Raw genomic sequence first — 20,101 nt, forward strand, 5'->3', positions numbered from 1 at the left:
AGAATGATTTGGGGTTGGAAGGGACCTTTAAAAATCATCTAGTCCAATCCCCCTGCAATGAGCAGGGACATCTTCAACTAGGTCAGGTTGCTCAGAGCCCCATCCAACCTGACCTTGAATGTTTCCAGGTTTGGGGCATCTACCAGCTTTCTGGGAAACCTGTTCCAGTGTTCTACCACCCTCATGGTAAACAATTTCTTCCTTCTATCTAGTCTAAATCTTCCCTCTTTTAGTTTAAAGCCATTACCCCTTGTCCTATTGCAACAGGCCCTGCTAAAAAGTTTGTCCCTGTCTTTCTTATAAGCCCCCTTTAAGTACTGAAAGGCCATAATAAGGTCTCCCCAGAGTCTTCTCCAGCCTAAACAACCCCAACTCTCTCAGCCTGTCCTCATAGGAGAGGTGATTCAGCCCTCTGGTCATTTCTGTGTCATCCTCATCACTTGTTTGATCTTGCAATTAACTGCCTGCAGAAATTTATTAACAAATGTAGAAACTAAGCAAATGCTTACTTAGTAGTTCAGGATTAGTTTGTAATTTAGTAATCAAATGTATGCTTTTGAGCACTCAGATAATCGAGTTGAAAGTTATCAATGAGAATGAGCTGTGAAATTTCCCATAACTTACCAGATATTTGGTAGATTTGGGGTTTTTTAAGGTACTAGTGCTATTCATTAAAACCACGTTTCACAAAATCAGTCTCAATGTGACTGTGACTTTGGCTGAATAATAGCATGTACAAGTTTAAATCGAAAACAAGAACAACAGGAATGGAAGTTACACTAAATGAATCACAAGTTTAACTGTGGGTGAAAGAGCTTAATTCTTGGAAATTAAGTTGCAATTCAGTTCCGTGAACAGCACGCTTTAAGTCCATATTATATGAGCCTTGTTTAACCAGGAAGGGGCAGTGCTTTTAACAGACATGACAGAGTTCCTCAGCTGCTGTAGACTGTCACTGTGAAGTAAATTTTTTTCATAATTAGTGGGTGGGACTGTGTTCTGTAACGGAGTGCGTAATCTAGGTAAGTGCCAGGATGTTCCTGTCTGTAGCTACCATGTTGCTGGTTGTATATATTGCAGATATGGCACAGACACTTTTATACCATGTCACTGTTGTGTTACTACTGATTGACAATCTGATGTTTATCACAGGCATTTTATTCATGTAAGATTATCCTCATGTATTACTATTTGAAGAACCAAGGCCTAACACAAATGTTAGTAAATTGTTCTTGTTGGAGAAATTGATGTTATTGCCTTTCCTTTGTATCATATCTAAGGATGACAGTTGGCTCTGTTTGTTTTATTTTTTCTTTCTCCTTTTTTCTTTTTTTCTTTCCTTTCTCTGTTTCTTTCCTTTCTTTTTTCCCATGTGTGTCAGTGTGCGGATACAGATTCTACTTTCATTTTAAAAGATTCTTTGCCTCCTTTCTCTGCTGGCTCTTATTATTAACTGATATATGCTGTTATAGCTAGTCATCGCTTTGTGGGATTGGGCTGTAGGTGCATAAAGACTGAGTGTTTAGTAGTAGTTAAAGCAGCACTCTTTAGTTTTCTTAAGTGGATGCTGTGTGACCTTTTATGTTATCACACAATAAATTGATATATGCATTTGGAACAATAGTTATATAGCAATCAATTTCAACTTCTAAAAGATATGTGTTTGCTGCTTGTAAGAAGGCATGTTGTCTTAAGCATGGGAATTACCGTCTTTTAATTTGTCGTAGAGTGAACGTTTACTCTCTTTTTCCTCTTTTTTAATATTTTTTATAGGTCACTCAATGTAAGAAGGGCAACAACCAATGACATACATGGTGTCAAAATGCTCATTAAAACCCTTAGCTTGAATGAAAGTATATTGAATGACTTGAAGATATTTACTCTGGCTCGCAGGGATCCAGTGAGTATTTGTTGCAAATATAAGAGAATGGATAAATACTGGTAAATACATCCAGAATTTATTACATTACTCTAAACTAGTATACTATATATATAGTATATAGGCATTCAAGTCAGTACCAACAGTCAGTATAGGCCATATTCAGCCTGACTTGATAATTAATCTAACCTGTGGACTATACCAACTACCCTCTTCTATGGAGACTCCTCAAATGCAGGGACAGAAGCAGGCTGGATGCGTTTTTTGGCCACCCACAGCCTGATTTGCATTGTTGCTTTTTCTTGCATGCGCATCTGATTTTGTGATGAACATGTGCTTGTGTTTTGTCACGTGATGGGGGCCTTTTTCTTCTTCCCATAATGGGACCGGACATATGCCCATCGGACAGTAGGAAACTTCTGCATTTTTGTTATGTGATGGAAAATGCTGCATAGACAAAAAACCAAGCACTATCATTACCAGTCATATAGCTGTAGGGAAATCCATTTTATATAACTACTGATGGAGAATATCTGTTTTAATTAATATTCTTTCATAACATCAGAACTTAACCCAGGACTAATTACTGGCTGAGCCTATAGCACTCCTGTAGCAGCTAGATCCTAACTGAAACTTTAGTTCAGTAAAATTCTGTATGGTCAAGAGTCCAGCCATACACACTGTTTAAATATTATGCTTTGAGTTAAGGAAGAGTGGTTAAACTGAGGTAGTATGTATGTGGAATGTATACTGGGAGGAAAGTAGTTTAATTTTCCCTTGAGATATTCAAGGTGAAGCTTGACGAGGCCCTGGGCAACCTGGTCTAGTTGGGGGTGTCCCTGCTGACTGCGGGGAGGTTGGACTAGATGACCTTCGGAGGTCCCTTCCGGCCTGGACCAATCTATGAATCTATGCATCTATAATTGTGATCATGTTGTGAAATCCACAGTTATGATTAAAAAAAAGATTACTAATGAAATAGGAAATGTGCATGTGTTCCTTTTGTCTTACAGGATGGGACCCCAGTACAGGCTTTCATAGCAGAAGTTCTGGATCAAATAGTTGGCATTTCTGTCATTAGAGATGAAATGGTAAATTCTGTTTCTGTGTCGTATGAAAAATGTAACGCTTAGTCTTCAACACTGAAGGCTGTTTCATGCTTGCCACTATACGTGTGCCGTACAGAGAGTGCATGTAAAAGACTCTGCTCCTATAAACTTTCTTTCTGTCTTTTGTGACTATGTAGACTGTATTATTTCCCTTCTCACAGATGATGATGGACACAGAAATGAAAAAAACCCATCATGTTATTTGTAAAAAGCTGCTGATGCGTTCTGAAAGTATGCCTCCTACATCTCTTTTTGGTTCTTTAGCACAAAGCCATTCTGCCTCTAAACCTGTTTGTAATCACTTATTTTGCTCTCTAATTTCCAAAGTCAATAAGTAGTTTTGCCTTGTGTACTGCGAAGAGTAGTAGTAGCCTCTAGATAGTAGTAGCCTCTAGATTGGCTTTCTTAACTTTTTTCCCCAACAGTAGATTCTGAGTGGTTATGAATCACACACTTAACTTCAAAACAAATAAAAAGCACGTGCTGTAATGGAGTACAAAAAAAAAGTCAGTGTTGCACATTATTCTTGAAAAGTAAACATTCTTTAAGGCTTACTTTTGTGGCATTCTGCTATTACTGAAAAGGTAGATTTTAGATTGTTCAACAGCTGTAAACGCTCAGTTTTTAAAATACAGAGTAGTCACTCCTATTTTCAAAAATAGCTTTTCATTATATTAAGAACATTGAAATAAGAGGATATAGCAATTTCTCTTGAGTATATAAATGTGCAAAAATCTCAGCTTATCACTTCAACAGGGAAGACTTGTTGAAGGGCATTTTTTACACAGCTCTTCTTTGCAGAATTCCCGTATTTCAGTTTAAATTTTGTGAGAGGATGGTCTAGGCTTCTCATGTCTTCTACTCAGCAAAACAGAGTTTTTTTCTTTCTTTTTTTTTTTTTTCCCCTCCATGAATGTCTGTTAACGTGTATCAGATATTATTGTGAAAGGATCAAATACACGTTCACTGTAAATAAAGGTGGGCAAACTGCAAGAATAGATTTTGATACAGTCAAAAGACTTTCAAGAAAAATATGTTCAGTCAGTGTGCTTTATCTGAGAATAACTCTCAAAGGCACTTAATTTCAGTGGTCAAATTTAGTTATTTAATTGATAGAAAGCAACTCATTGGCACTTGCTAAAATATTCTAAATGCAGCTGTTTCATCACTACTGATTTCCAAATTCTTATTTTCCAGGATATTGAGTATATTCGATCACATTACAACATCGAAGATTTTATTCATTTTAATCACTACCAGCCAGAAGAACATGGACATCTTTACCACTTTGTCTTAAATCCTGTATTTCATCACTATACAAAACATTTTCTAAAGGAGATTCTTCGCTTGGCCCACAAATCTTCTCTTTACTATCCTATTTATCCACAGTATGTGGAAGGCAAGGTAAGAAGAAAGTTACTTGTATTTTTTTATATTGTCACCTTTTGCTCACTTTGTTTTTTCTCTTTGCTTCTGTGAATGATTGTAAACAGGAATTTTCTTAGCAACCTGCAGCAAATTGTACTTTCTTTTCCTCTTGCATGATATAATCTGCACTCATGGGCATAGCTGTTGTATATTAGGGTTAGCTGTAGAGCGCTCAGCAGTGCGCGAGTCCAGACTTGCACAGTACCTTCAGGAAGCATGTGGGGGAGCAGAAATTTGAAGTGTACTTGGCCTTGGCTCTTCACCTGGTCTGTGAAGAGAGAGAAGCCCTTCCTAGGGGGCAGCTCCTTCTGAGCTGAGTCACTCTTTGCAAATATCTTTTTCTCAATTGAATTTAGAGAATCCTAGGGCAACAGTTCTCTAAACGTAGTTAGATGTCTTAAGTTACACACATTAGTATGTTGCCCTGGGAGCAGCACAGTAGAGGAATAATTTGTTTGCTACCTCCTCACTTGTTTCTGGGAGAAGTATATTTGTTTCTTACTAACATAGGTTCATGAATTGCAGTTGCCTTGTGCATTGTCAGAGCCCTCCATAAGTGTGCTGTAGTACCGATAGTCAAGTTTCGGCCCTTTCCTATCCATTCCCGGTACATCAGTTCTAGGATGAAGTAGGAAGCATCCCGTATTACTGCTGCCAAAATAGGACCCCGTGTCTGAGTTGTAAGCTGTAGTTTGGGTATGACTTTGCCTCTTGCCTTTGTGTTGGATATGTAGGTGAAGAAACAATAAACTCACAACTCATCAGCTGAGGAGACCAACGTAATAGTTTTTATTTAATTGCTTTTAATATGCAATACACCTGGTCTATCTTTGTGACTTGCAAATCAGTTATCAATCGGGTTTTAAAAGGCAAGGTATAAAGCACATAGAGTATCTTTATATTTAACAGTGACTTGTATTTCCTGTCATAGTTTAATAATAGAACCTGATCAAGTTGTACTGTGCCACATACCGCCACTCAGCTGCAGAACGAATTTTGAGACGTACCTGTATTTGTTTAGATTACATGCTCTGGGCAATCCTGCTTCGGCAGGGGAGTTGGACTAGATGATCTTTATGGTCCCTTCCAACTCTAAAAAATTCAGTGAATTCAGTGAAATTCAGATTCAGGACAAAGTGGAGTGCAGGAAGGAAAAAGGAATGATGTCACAGGGCATAACATAGCATGAGTTAAATGCAAGGGGACAATCTTAAAAACACATCCAGGTGGTTTATAAGAACTCTTCAAAAGTTATTTAGGTACTCTAGACTGTTTCATCGCGAGTCAGTGGGACCTAGGCACCTCATTGTCATTGAAAATGTGACTTGTGTTTCTGCAAGTGCCACAGGAGAACCATAAAGAACCTAACGCTATGTGAGAAAATCCATTTCCAAGAACATAATTTGTGGAAGCAAAATAAAAAATTCTTTCAAAAATACTCATATGTGTCTTCTCATGTCAGAAAAGGGAACACAAGGTAAAATTTTCAAACATGTCAACTCATTGATGTGTAGCCATCTAAAGCTACTATCTGGCCCAGCCTAATCACCTAGGCTCCTGCCAACATTTATGGAGAAAACACGGTGCGTCCAGAGGGCAGTTCATCCATCAGTCATAACTACCTATCTTGGACATAAAGAATTGCCCTCTGGAGACGCTCATCTCTCTAACTCTCTGGGGGGTGTCTGCATGGCTAGCTAAAGTAAGCACCTAGCTTTTAGATGGTGACTGAGATGAATTCTGTCCTCAGTGACTTAGGTGTTCTTGAAATCACCACTGTTTTTGACATGGGAATTTTGACAGGTTAGACATTTTCAGAAGGATGTTTTTCTGTGCACTTTTGTGGAGTTTTATTAAGTGTTCTCTTGAGGAACCAATGTCCTTGCGTAGCATTAGGTTCCGAGATACTTAAGAGGCACTTACAAAAATGCAGTGTAATGGTAGTGTATGGAAGAGGAAAGATAAATCCCACTAACGATTTCAGATTGGGTCTATTTCCAGGCTACAGAGTTTCTTTGAGTTACTTTAGCTTATCATTGCTTTCTAATAAGTGGTAAATGTGATATTTTACTCAGTTCTCAACATAGTAACATCAAGTTTTTACAGTATTTGTGGATGGAATGGTACTTCAGTGTAATTTAGTTTGCATTAATGTTTGTTCTCTATTTCCTGTAATTCTCTTATTTATTTTTTTTCCCTTTCATGTCATAAATTATGACAGAGCCAGTCATGCTGTAATAAATGGAACACAGCTATTTCTAATGATCCATGCTATTCACATTAGCATTAGGGGTTTTGTTCACTTCAAGTTTATGCCAGTTTATTAACATTTATCACTTGGATGAAATTGACATTTTAGTCGGTATAGAATTTCTATATAAATTCATAACCAGGCTTTGCCAAACAAGCAAAGGTTAGCAGTAAGCAGATAACACAGCTTAATGAGGTCAAATCAAGCTGATTCATGATCACTATGGAGAAAAATATCCTCCTGGGGAAAATACTTGTGCTGAAAAATCCCATAAACCAAACCACTTGTTTATCTGTCATTCCCACAGAGATAGTAATGTAATCACTCTCATAATTATCTTCATTAGTGTCAGGAATTATCTGCAATTCATTCCTCTGCTCTGAGTATGTTTGTTTATTTGCTGATTTTTCTCTCAGATTTAGCCAACAGAGCTAAGAATTTTGTATTTGCAAAGCCATACAACAGACATCTGTGATACACTGTTCTGACATTCTCTCTGCTGAAATATAGATCGCTGTCTTTCAGTTTCAGAATCCCTGTGCCCATTCCCTGACATCTGCCCTTCATTACATGGTTCCCGTGCGACCAAGACGACAGATTGTCTATCCTCTGGAAGAGCTTGGCATAAACGCTCCATCAGAGCAGGTCTCCAAGGATCAGGTGGGTAACAGAAGCAGCAGCAGGCAAGAGGCAAAGTGCCAGCTAATGCAGGGTTTGGCAGATGGGATGGCATTACCATCTTAGTGTTGATAGGTTGCTTCTTAATTACATTGAACATGGTGTCCATACCCTTACGATCCCAGCTTTGCTTCTGCACAACCGTTGCTTCTTCTGAGCTTGAATTTCAAATGCATTACAAACAGCAATCACTGAACTATAACATTTACATACTAAATGCTTTTACATTTTAACATTATTTTTTCATGACATTACTTTTCAAACTCCCAACACATTTTAAATGTTCTGACTTACTGTTTAGCCCTTCTTCCTGTTAAGTTTTTTTTCTAGGTATGCTTCTGAGTATTTTTGTAGAAATTGCTTAAGTCGATTTTATTTTTCCAGTCCCAAAGTCAGGTTTCTTCCATGCTTAAGATATCTAACTTCAGATAACACTTCAAAATATCAAGAATGATTTAGGAACAAAAGGAAAAGATTGTTTTCACTACCAAACTGTTCTTATTTGCATAGCACTCATGCAGCCCAGGGATTCTAAACTAAAAGTCTCTTAAAATTTCATTTGTTAAATAACTTGCACTGTATTCTGTCTTACATTTTTAAGTAACTAAAATTTAATGTGAAGATGGTTCCTCACAAGAGTAACTAGCAAAGCTGAAATGTTAGGAAAAACACCATTAGAGATGGATACCCTCAGTAGGTAGCTGTAATTTCCTAAAGAAACATAATTAAGAAGCTTTATGTCTGTCTACTAACTTCCAGTTGGCTGAGATGGGCCGCCATATAATATTTTTAGTGCTTTCCTTTTTACAGTTAGTAATTTTTGGCATCCAAAACTCTTAATTAGGCAGCACTTGGCAAAGCGAAATCCAGAACATGGCTGAGGACATTGATCTGAGTTTGGCTTTGTTGAACAGTCGTCCCTCAACATGCACATCCCAGCCTTCCTCTTCTCTGCAGATAAACTATCTGATGCTTTTCCTTAAACTACTTCCTATTTTATCTTTAAAATGAACTGTTACTCTCTTACTAGAAGAGCTCATCTTAGTATTTTTGTTGGAGCTGGAAAATTACAGACTTCCTATTTTTGAGAGATTTGCAAATCTGTTGTCTGGTCTGTTCCCAGGTTCTTTCTGAGGATTTCTGAGAGTTGCAGGTACTGAGATAATTGTTTATAATCTTGAAAGTTTAATGAATTTCTATTTAATAAAAAAGTGCGAGATTTTCACTAACAAAGTTTTTCTGAAAAAGAATGAAGGCTAGCCACTGTATAAGTATCCATGCGTATGCACTGGCATTAAATATAGATTTTTGACAGACTGTTCTATCATAACTGACATCTGGGGTTGATCCCTAGGTGATAACTTGAGGATAAAGCTAGTCCGCTACTGCTGCCTGTAGTTTTCTGAAATAACAAGAATTTGAAACCGTACAAAGCTAAATTGACTCTTCTTGAGTGAACAAAATGACCTTTGGCCACCATGCGTTGGGAAAGCTTTATAACTTATGAGGTTACCTACCACAGGGGACTGAGTGTACTCGTGAAAGTAAGAAGATGGTGCTGCTTTCAGATTTTGGATGTTTTCCTAGCTCTGGTAGTAGCCGAGCATAAGGCATTTGCCCTCTCTGTACTTCAGTGTTTCAGAAAGGAAGATTGATCCCCATCGATAGTCTTGCTCTTCCGTGCAAAATCCTGCAGCTAAGTTGCAAGTAAAATGAGGTGGGTTTTTTAATAAAATTAACATAATCAAATTTCAGTAGGCAAAGAATTATTTTACTTCTACCTTTTCGTAGCGATCAGAAGGCCTGCTCAAACACTGTAAACGGAGAGACACGATCTGTGTTGTAAATAGCAAAATATCCCACCGAGAACTTAAATGTGACAACTCTGCAAAATGGAAAGGCTGAGAAATGTCACCTTTAAAAATACTGTGAGACACATTTTTGGTTGTAGAAGAGGCTAGCAGGCTAGGAAGTGAGGTAAAGGGGAAATGGGAAAACAATGTAAGGAAAGCGTGGAGAAGAGAGGGAGTAAAGTGAAAGGCAGAAAGAGGCTGGAGTAGGAATTAGTGGGAAGTTGTCAGAGGCAAGCACCTGGATAGCGGTAAGGGGAAAATGTCTGCTATCATCTTTATTACAGTGGTTTTAAGCAAGACAGGGGCAGGATCTTGGAGGATCTTAAAAGCTTTGGGCAAGCAGGAATTCCAAGTAGTTGAGAGCGCTCCTCATTTCTTTATCACACTTCTCTATTCCAGCTCACCAAGCTAGAATAGACAGTTTTAGCTAAGGGGGCTTTGCCTTCTCATATTAAAAAGCACTGCTTTCTGACGTTAGCCCATACCCACTTCGTTCCTGGAAGCTGGAGGACGGGTTAATGCTGTAATTCTTCTTTTAGATAGCTCTGCAACGATGGCAGTAGTTTTTCACATAAACTACAATAACAGAGATTGTAAATGCAAATCAATTTCAGAAATGTAAAATTTTTGTTAGACTGCCTGTCCTAATTAATTGCTTGAGTAGCTGTCACTTATGACGGAGGTAATTGTAATGAAACTCTTGCTTTGATACCTACAAGATGCCCCTTGATATCTAGCCATCAACATCTGCTTCTCATCTACTGCTTTTTCAGCTTTCTGCCTTCCTCTTGTTCCAGCCTTTTTTGAGCTCTCTCTCTTCTTTTCTTGCTGCAAAATGTATTTTTCACCAGTAACAGCTTGGGGCTTAGCAGCTCAGCCGTTCAGTGTCTAAGCATAGCTCTTGATTTGTGCATATATATCTCTGTAGGCCATTAGTGGCTTAGTATCTCAGAGAGAGCGCACAGTGGGAGCCCTGGGGCTCAATCAGTTTGTGTATCTCTAATACGTTCCAGCCTGCTTGTGAGCATGAAGAGATTCACTCATAAATATTGACCCAGTACAGATAACTCAACCAGGACCCACAAGGACTCTTTCCCATTTCCTTCCTCCAAAGCCAGAAGCGAAAGCAGCAATCTAAATCAGAAAAGCGTTGCCCTCAGCTAATTCCCACGTGTTGCCAGTCCAGATGGATCTCGGCTGTGCTGGAGAGGTGGTTTTCCTGCAGGTCTGGATCGGTTGTTACAGACAGATGAGCACTAAAAATGTTGAGTCTGGGGTAAATTCTTCTCATTGTCCCTTTGTCAAATCTCTCTATTCTGGTGCAGTGTCTGGAAAATCAAAAAGGGGAAAACCCCACGTACCACCCTGCCGTGGGTTCCTGGCCTGCTCACTCCTGTTCCTAGCAGGCAGCATGAGCTGTATTTCATGGTGTCCTTTTTTTTTTTTTTTTTGTAGTCTCTCTGGGAGAGCTAGATGTAAGGTAGAGAGATTTACTCTTAAAATCCAGAAATTTATCCTATAAAAACATAACCTGGCATTACCTGAAAGACTGCAGTTTTCCAGCCACCCTGTTCTCCCTGTGTCCTTGTGATACTTCTCTTGGTTCAAGCTTGTTTCTGGTTTAAGACAGGCTTTTGGTTTATGTTGCCTCTTTGCTTATCGTTAAAGTGACTATGACTCCAAAGAAATACAGAGTTTAGGAACTCAACTTGTTCCTCCTTTCTCTGTTCTCCCGCCCAGCCTTATTATTAAAGCTCTGCCCAGGTTTTAAGGCAACCTCAAGTTTTTTCACTCTCTCTCTTAAACCACAATTCTGTGCTGCTTCATATGTGCATGAGAAGACCTGTCACTTCCCACGCAGTGGCTCTCCATTTCCTGAAGGGCTGAAAATTCATATGAACATAGTAATATCTTCCTATAACAGTCGCTAATTACAGAGTATGATTTTACCCCACTCCTTAAGACGGCAAATACATTTTGCTGCCCATTTTGTCTGTTCCTACAAAACTCTCTCATTGCTCTACTGAAGAGATTTGGATAAATCAGGTGAGGATTGACTAAGAAGACACAGAGAGGGAGGCATTAAACTCCCTGTATCCCGTTGCAGCCCTCTGGAATGGCACAGATGCTAACGATCTTATTTGCATCTAGTCGTGGAAGTGCCCAGACTTTGGGATGCCTGTTCAGCCCGTGCCTCTGCAGCAAGCGTATCGGAGCTTCCACATATTAGCTCAAAATTGCATCAGGCCATACATCTGCCATGCTCTAGGGTTTCACGACACAGACCTGAAAAAGCTCCTCTCTGCTCATTAGATCAAACACTTTCTACAGCTGTTCCAAATCAAAAGGAAACCTCTGATTTTTGTATTCTGAATCAGTAACCAGTATTGAAGCGCCAATTGGCAGAAGATCCAAAGATTCAAAGTCTTAATTCCCACAGTGTTAAAACAGATTAGATTATTATTGTGTTTTGCACATCTGTCAGTCATTTCAGCCATGTTACGTTAAAAAACAGTTGGTTACAACAGAATACTAAATATCTTATAAAGTGCTGCTGGCCTTTACGGTGCATGTAATTATTGGTGGAGTAGAAAGCTATAGATAATTAAATAATTTTTAATGATATCTTCATAAATAAACAATTTATAAACTTGTTTGCTTTCTCACCATCTGGGAGCATTCTGTTATCCATCTGTTTCATGTAATTATCAATAAAAGGGAAGAATAGGTGATATAATTAACAAGAATAACTGATCCACAATGAAGAACAAAAATGTCACACATCTGTTGAATTATTTTCTTGTTTCTGCCCTTTCATTATTATTCATCCTATTGTGTTTATTATTTTTTTTTTTTTTTATTTCATGGTTGTATTCAAGCTGTCAGGTTTTACTGCACAGTTCAGAATTGTTTTTTCTGCTACAGGTCATAAAAAGAAGACAGAACAATTATGAAAGCATTGCAGAAGCCCATACAGTGTTATATGAATTTATTTAAAAAAAAAAACCCAACACACAAAACCAACACTTTCTCAGTTAATTTTGTATTTCTCAAGTGATGCTACAGGTGCACTACAGGAAATGTTTACATCAGGACAAGAAGTAGTGAGTGAAGGAGGGTCAGGCAAAAAGCTGGAGTCAGATGTGTAGCCTGTGGACTCCATGACTCTCTGGACCATCTAGAAGGGGTTTGCAGAAACAAGAAGCTAAGAAAAGCAGGCCTGTTGTCCATATTCTTACATTGTCTGTGTGTATTTCTGCGCTACCACATGAAACTATTTGGGGCCAGAACGTGAGAAAAATCTGAAAACTGGCCCTCCTGTTTTTGTCTGGGGAAAAAGGTAGCTTAACCACAGAGAAAGGTTAATGTGAGATTCAGGAAGCAGTTGGAATACAAGTCACTGCTAACTTAATAATAGTTTTCAGTGCCAGTATGCATGTATTTTTATGTTTACTTGATTCCACCCTGATGCTTTTGGCAAGTGCTATGAATAAATGGCCTGACAGCAGTTTAAAATAACTTTAAAAAAAAGTAAAATGAGAGACAATACTTAAGAGTTATCAAGTATTTTTAAATGACACGTTGTTGTTTTTAGAGTAGGATAGGACAAGAGGAAATGGGCACAAACTTGAATATAAGAAGTTCCACCTAAACATGAGGAGGAACTTCTTCACTTTGAGGGTGGCAGAGCCCTGGAACAGGCTGCCCAGGGAGGTGGTGGAGTCTCCTTCTCTGGAGACATTCAAACCCCACCTGGACACGTTCCTGTGGGACCTGCTCTGGGTGGACCTGCTTTGTCAGGGGGGTTGGACTGGATGATCTCCAGAGGTCCCTTCCAACCCCATGTGATTCTGTGAGTAGTCATGACTTTTTCCATCAAGGTGTATGTTCATACATATTCTTTGTATTGCAGAAGATACTCAAATGGATTGCAAGTGTAAGCACTGTCCTGGACTATTCTCTATTAGATGAGCTTTTTTTTAAGTCCATTGTAAAGTTACATGACTTTAAAATAGACTAAAATATGTCCTGTATGTTTGACAAAAATAAAAATTCAGCTGAAAACAAATCTAAAACATTTTTAAGCCTGGCAGAAATTTCCCCTTTTGGGGGAGCTCATTTAAAAAGGAAAACAAAACAGATACATATGAGTGTTTGTATAGGAAACTCTTCTCGAGATATTAGTGTCTCCCCCAGCAAACTCTTGAGGCGTTTCACTCTCTGTAGCTTCTACTTTCGTCTGTTTAGGCCAGCTAATTAGAAGTTGCCCCAGTTCCTTACTTGTATGTTAGTGTCTCTGGGTAGTTGGGACATATCTGACTATACTTCTTTAGTACTTCTTACTGGAAAAAATTGAGCAGGGTCTTGAATGTTTTGGATCAGCAGCCCAGACTGGGCATAATCCATTACCTTGACCTATAAAGGAGGAGAAGTAGAAAGGACTCAGAATTGATATACAGACCCTTAACACTTGGCTGTCAAGGTGGAGGAAAGCAGAGGAGAAGGAAGGGATGTTGGCAACACGTGGGTGCAAGTCCCAGCTAGTCTAAAGTGTGCAGCTAGACAAACTTCACTCAGTTGCATTTAAAACAAGGAGTTAAACAGATTTTAAAACATGGGGGAAAGGCTGTGTGCGACCGAACAATCTGTTCTGAACAAGCAAAACTCTTTGCTTCTAACTGAACAGTTGAAAGAAATTGAGGGAGCAAGGCATTTTCCACCTTACACATCCAAAGAGAAATGTCAAGAAGGTGGACATGTACAGACACAAGTACCATAAAGCAACAAAGCCTTGGCCCACCTGAAGTGTGCAAGAGCACATCTCAGTGCAGCTCGTGGAGCTGCAGTTACTGGGGAGTATCCATTCCCCGTCATGGTCTGTGTGCATCACCACAGAAATAGTTAGCCCTGCTTCTGCAGATGCCTCCTCTCCCACTGCACTCCCTAATCAAAGTTGGAAGTGCACTGAATTACAAAGAGCAGTCAAGGAAAGCTGTTGGTGCTATTTTACTTTATAGCTGTCTGCCTTATAGCAAAGTGTGTTCTGACTTTGTAGAAAATCTGTAGTAATAGGGGGTTTCGCTTTGGTTCAGTTTCAGGTTTTTATGAATTCAGTTGAGACCCAGGAATGTGCTGAAAGGGGCTAAAATGCAAAGGGGTTTTGATGGATTTTTTTCTTTTTTTTAATCATTAAGCCTGTACTAAGATAAAAGAGGATAAATATAGCAAAGACAGCCTAAGTAGGATGGGCAAGAGAATTCCTTGCTTTACAAATGTCAAGATTCACTTATCAAAGTTAAAACAGAAGCATTCCTACGTGTTGTAGTTTGTATATGAACACATTGGTATTACAAACAAAGGCTTGGTGTGTGTAGTTTTCATTTAACCAGGAAAGTAGTATTAATTTTTAAAGAAGTAACTGTTGCTTAAGATGCTATTGTGTTTGAGTAATGAATTTTTAATGCTTTTGTAGTACGTGCGTGGATTAAAATCCATTATTTATTGTACCTCCACTTGGTTGGTAAAGGTGATGATTTTACAGCACCAGTAGTCGTGCAAACACAGTCGTTCTGGACCTGATGGCTGATAATAAATTTCCTTACTGTAAATGTCAGTGGGTTTTGTGTGTTGCTGCCATTACATCTTGTTTGGAAGGCTGAATATTACACAATTATGGGAGGCACCAGATGGCATCATTAACAGGAATGCTCTGAATGTTTACCACTTATGTGCATGTGTGAAATTAAAAGTAAGATGACCTATCTTTATTTTGAAAGCATGGTGTCAGTACTGTACAGGTGTTAATGACATTTGCAGCAAACTAAAATAGTCGTTTCTGCTTAAAAACAGGTCAGACTTGTTTTAAAGCTTTTTCAAAGCATTTTGTAGATTGACTTTGGAAGGAGCACAGTTCCAGATTTTAAGGAGGGCATAGATAATTTTCTACAGAAAGGTAATGTTCATTATTACAAAATGGAGAACGACAGCTGCTGTCACTAAAATATGACTGTATAATAAGCTGCAAATCAATCTCCCCTTCTATCCTAGTACTGCTATTTAGTTACCTTGTGTTCATTATTTTCAGTATGAAATATGATGATGTTTTTTACATTTTATTTTTTAAAGCCTTTAATTGTATACATCTCTTACATTTTTCAATGAATTTGGTACATTTAGGAAATGCTACCTCTGTTGCTGTGAGTTTGTATGCAGAGTAGGTACAGTGGATGCAGATGCTTCTGTCTTCTCCCTTTCCAGAGCATACACAATCCTGTTTTGATACAGGTTTTTGGGTAGTTGTGATGCATTGTGGTGGTGTCTTCTCTCAAGAGAAGTCATCAGAGGGAAACCTTCCCAAGCCAGCCAGCACTGAGAGATTTGTCCATTTAAGTCTCATCAGGGGTGTTCAGGTTTTTCCATATGCCTTTTGGAGCTGTACTGGAGAGGTGAAGCAGGACTTGCTTAAAATCAAAGCTTAAGGAAGTCCTTTGTTCATTGTGAAAGAAAATAATTTAATGTCTGGAAATGCTAGGAGTATTTTCAGTTACATATAATTTTGCTGTTTATAGGTAATTCCTAATGTTATTTGTTTATTCTGTGTGAAGGCAGTATAATCAATGTCTGCTCTGGTGGCACGAGAACTCTGTAAAATAAACCCGAGAAGTTAGGGAGACGTTGTTTAAGTTAGTGCTGGTCTTTGGCTGGCTGCTCAGACCCCGGCCCTAGTGCAGGGAAATATTTGCTATATCCATTTACATTCAGAGCCAATTAGAATAAATGTGTGCTTCCCGTTAATTTTTAATGGCTTTGGTTGAGACTGTTAGATCCCAACTTCTCTTGTGAAATTGTCAGTAAAGAATGAGCTTTGATTTAAATTACGTCATTTCGAGTCTACTTACTTACCTAGTTGGAATGGCTTAATAGCGTGTTAATAATTATGCTACTAAAAGCCGGATTTAAAGAATTCACTGTCAGCCCTGGTACTTGGGGAGCATTTGTACGCTCTTTGACCCTCCAGGCTCCCATCTTCTCCGTGCAGGAGTGTAGAGCACCATGTTTAGTGATGGTTTTTATCAGAGTTAGGTTGATGGTTGGACTGGATGATCTTAAAGGTCCCTTCCAACCCAGACAATTCTATGATTCTATGACTCTGATTTTGGTGCAGAGTATAGTGATGGGGACCAAACTGCAGGTACCCACTTGCTGGACCTGGATTTGGGATGTTCTCTCTCTGCCTTCTGGAAGTGCATGGTAAAGGATACCCTCAGACATCATGCTGCATGACCAGCAGTGAAGGTTAGGTTGGCTGTTCAAATAACGTTGTTCAGATGTCTTAGAAATTTGTTCAAATAACCTGTTTAAAGATGAGAGTTACCAAAATTAATTGTATAAATTATGTGTTTAGTACAAACCATTAATTTTGGTAGTTTTCAACTTCTAAATTGCTTGGCATGTTTTTTTCATGTTATTCAATTAGCTGTTTATGGCAGTCTTAGTAGGCTGAAGCATCTGTCTGCTTTAAAGGTACGGGTTACAATGCTTTTCCTTGTATTTTCTTCCACATTTATGCTGGGAGTCCAGCTAGACAATATCTGGAAGGTCTTTCGGGCTGAGGTTCCTAGATGTTGCAACATTTTTGTATATTTTTCTTAATGTTGGCCAAAAAATAAAAATAATTCTCTTTACTACCTGCCTTCCCCTCCCTCCGGGAATACCTTGTGGGATAGAAATCAGTCATGAATCTATAGACTGTTTTTCCAGAAGCTAAAGATCAGCATTTACCCATATGAAGATTTGTATAATAATACTGACTTCATTCATATGAAAAATATTGTATAGAGGCTAGATATTTTCTGTGCAAACTGGTTTTTATAGAGTCACAGTTACTAAAGAAGTGTTCTTTGACAAAGATGACAAAATTCAGGTTCCAGTCTTCATCGTAGTTGTGGTTTTTTTTCTTTTTCCCTCTGTTTTCAGTGTTTGTGTAAATCTGTGAACGCTTGGAAACAGCTTTTGAAAACATGTTTACAGACATTCCTAATGAGACTTTTTGGAATGTAGCTGGAATTTAAAAGCAAAATAATAATGCAGGCTGAAAAAGCATCCATTTTCCACTACTTTTTTGTTCATATCTCCTTCGTAAACATTGATTTTTCTTTTTTTCTTGTGATTCAAATGGAGCTTGAAATTAAAATAGCTCTGTTTATTCACCTTCTCGTTTGCCTGCCACTATCACTGACCTCAGCACTAATCTAGGAACAGGCTTGTTAATCATTTTTACTCCTTCTGATGGTTTTTTACAGTAACAGAGTTCAAATTATGTAGATCCTGGCCAGCGGTAGCAATCACTCGGGTTTCTCAGTAACAAATGCTAAATTAAAACAAAAGCATCACAGACAGGGCTGGGAAGGTCCCTCCGGGGGGTTCCCTGTTACTTCCTGTAGCGAAGAGGGCTCCGTGAAGATGCTGAGTACAGGACAAATAAGGCAGTGCCATGTTTATCGTGTAGTACCCTGAGCAGTCCTCCTGAATTCAGGGGCACTTTAACCTACTTAAAATTTAGTAAACGCGTAAGGGTGTTCAGCTGGACGCGGCCCAAGTCCTCAGTGCGTGATAAAATCAAGTCTAAATTCTGCTGCATTTTGGAGTCTTTGCATGACGAGTTGCGGTGATGAGTGTAACAGCTCCTTGGCACACCCCTGGTGTTTCACTAGGATATATGTGCCGATACCAAATTCAGAGCATTGCATTGCTCCTTTTCTGTCAAAGTTTAAATCCTCTGTCCAACTTGTTTTTTTCATTTTTGGGTGTTCGGTTTCCATTTTTTCTGTTTAAATAAAGGTACCATTTGCTATAATGTATAAAATAGGTATAAAACCAGACCTATTGTAGAACAATTACAATAAATATTTTTAGAAATCCTACAAATATCCCAGGGTCCGATGTTTACAAAAAGAACTAAAAGGAGCTACAAAACATTCTCCATCTGAGTTTGTATTGCTGAGTAAATGTATAATTAAAACATTCCCGGGCAATCTGCAAGTGGGAACCCAGGTGAGAGATCTGGGCATGAACAACGAACGTATGATGCTTTGCCTGGTTTGAAAGTGGGGAGGAAAAAAATGCATACAAACATGTTTTCTAAAACCAAGTAATTATTTTGTGTATCTTCTTCCATTGTTTACTGAGGGTAGAAGGATGTGTGAATTTTTAATGCTACAGCTTAATCCTTCTCTGGCACGTACTGCGCTGAGGTCGTAAGTGAAAGGCATGATTTACGGGCAGGGTTTGTGTTTTCGGTGGAGTATTCAGCATTTTTAATGGAGGTAAAGGTTGAAGGCCTCTAAGTGGATGGCACTGGCTGTCCACATGAACAAATATCCCCCCCCGTGGTTTAATCACGAAAGGCCACCTTTGTCAGCGGTTGGAATTGAAGGCGTGGATGGCCTCTGCCCTCCCAGGTGGAGGCAATGTGACAGGTGGTGCCATGGCAGAGGCTGTCAGATACCAGGGTGGAAAAGAAGGAAAATAATCATTTTGATAATCAAAGAAAATACTGTTTTTCTGAACTCTGTATGCCTTTTCTAACACTGGCAATTATTGTTTTTTCCTTACATTAGTTAATGATTGCAGTTTTATTTAATAAATTGGATACAAAATAAACAAGTTAGAGTTTGCCATTGACCTATCAATTATGATGTCTGATTACTCCTCTGGGGAACATATGTAGTCATTTGTCCTGACATTTTGTTAAAATAAGGTGGTATTATGGGACCAATCCACCTAATTCCTTACTCCCTGGGGCCATTTAGTGTACTTAGCTGTTCGAAAGGTGATTTCTGAAGCATGACAGCTGTTGGTATTGGGGCCATTGTGTGGTGAACAAAAAGGGTTATATTCTACTCATATGCTGCCTTTGTATCATTGATACAGGAGCCATTTCATAAATTAGATACAACTCTTCCTTAGGAAATTGTATTACTGCTTTGTATTTCATTGTTGGAGTACATTTGAAAAAAAAGCCCAACACAACACTGCAGCAGGAGGAGGTGTTTGAACTTGGCATTGCTGTAAGGTCTGTTGAGTTTATCCTATTAGCTGCTGACATTCCTGTCTAGTTATTTTGGTTGATTAGGTACATTACAAGTAGTTTCTCTGCGTGTTCTTTTTACCATTTTATTAATTTTGTTAATAAGCCACATTTCAGCAAGAACATCGCTAATAATTTTTTCTCCGGGAGGCATTGCTTTTTCTAGAAAGCTGCAACTCTGGGTGCGCAGCAAGAGAAAGCCTGTTGGAGTTCTTGTCTGCAGAGTTCGCAAACCCGAGGAATTTGAATACCCAGATGAGGGCCCGGAGTGCAGTATCCTCGACGCGTATTTGTGGTACCATGAGATCTCCGCGAGCGTCAGCAATTGCTGAACAGTGTCAAATGTTGTAGTCGGGGCGTACCATTTAGTATGGTATAAAAGACGTAGTCTGAGTTTTATTTTAAGCAGGGGGACATGTCTTTAATAATTGGCATCGGTTGTTCTCATTTCTTAAAATCTCTTCCAGTGATGTACATTTTCAATGAAATATAACAGGGAAGTGCTATATTTTCATTTATGATCAAAACCCTTTTTTTTTTCTTTTGTCAAAAAGCACAGGCTTTGGATTAGATTGTTAGGTTTGTTGTAGAGACTTGTAGATGACACATATAACAACGATTTGGGCCGCATTATAGTTGTTCTGTGGCTTGGCCCTGGCTAGTCAAGGCATTCCTTGGTGCAGGGCTGCCTCCAAGCCTGTGGGCACGTGCTAGGTTTCACACATTTGACTTTGTTAAGCACCCACCATGGGCTATGCATTTTAAGGCACCTTCTGGAATTTTCTTAGTGAAGTCCAGTCCCTGAGATGAATC

General features: G+C 38.8%; 1 protein-coding gene across 1 annotated transcript in view; it reads left to right on the top strand.

The window, feature by feature from the left end:
• CFAP61 (cilia and flagella associated protein 61) overlaps positions 1-20,101 on the top strand; it is a 109,470-nt gene that overhangs the window by 26,202 nt on the left and 63,167 nt on the right. Inside the window, exons 12-15 of the mRNA XM_074162612.1 lie at positions 1,774-1,900; positions 2,893-2,970; positions 4,186-4,392; positions 7,193-7,327. Coding sequence (XP_074018713.1) covers positions 1,774-1,900; positions 2,893-2,970; positions 4,186-4,392; positions 7,193-7,327 — 547 coding nt within the window. The remainder of the gene's footprint in view (positions 1-1,773; positions 1,901-2,892; positions 2,971-4,185; positions 4,393-7,192; positions 7,328-20,101) is intronic.

The sequence above is a fragment of the Numenius arquata genome, chromosome 2 (assembly GCF_964106895.1).
Source record: "Numenius arquata chromosome 2, bNumArq3.hap1.1, whole genome shotgun sequence".
NCBI lineage: Eukaryota > Metazoa > Chordata > Aves > Charadriiformes > Scolopacidae > Numenius > Numenius arquata.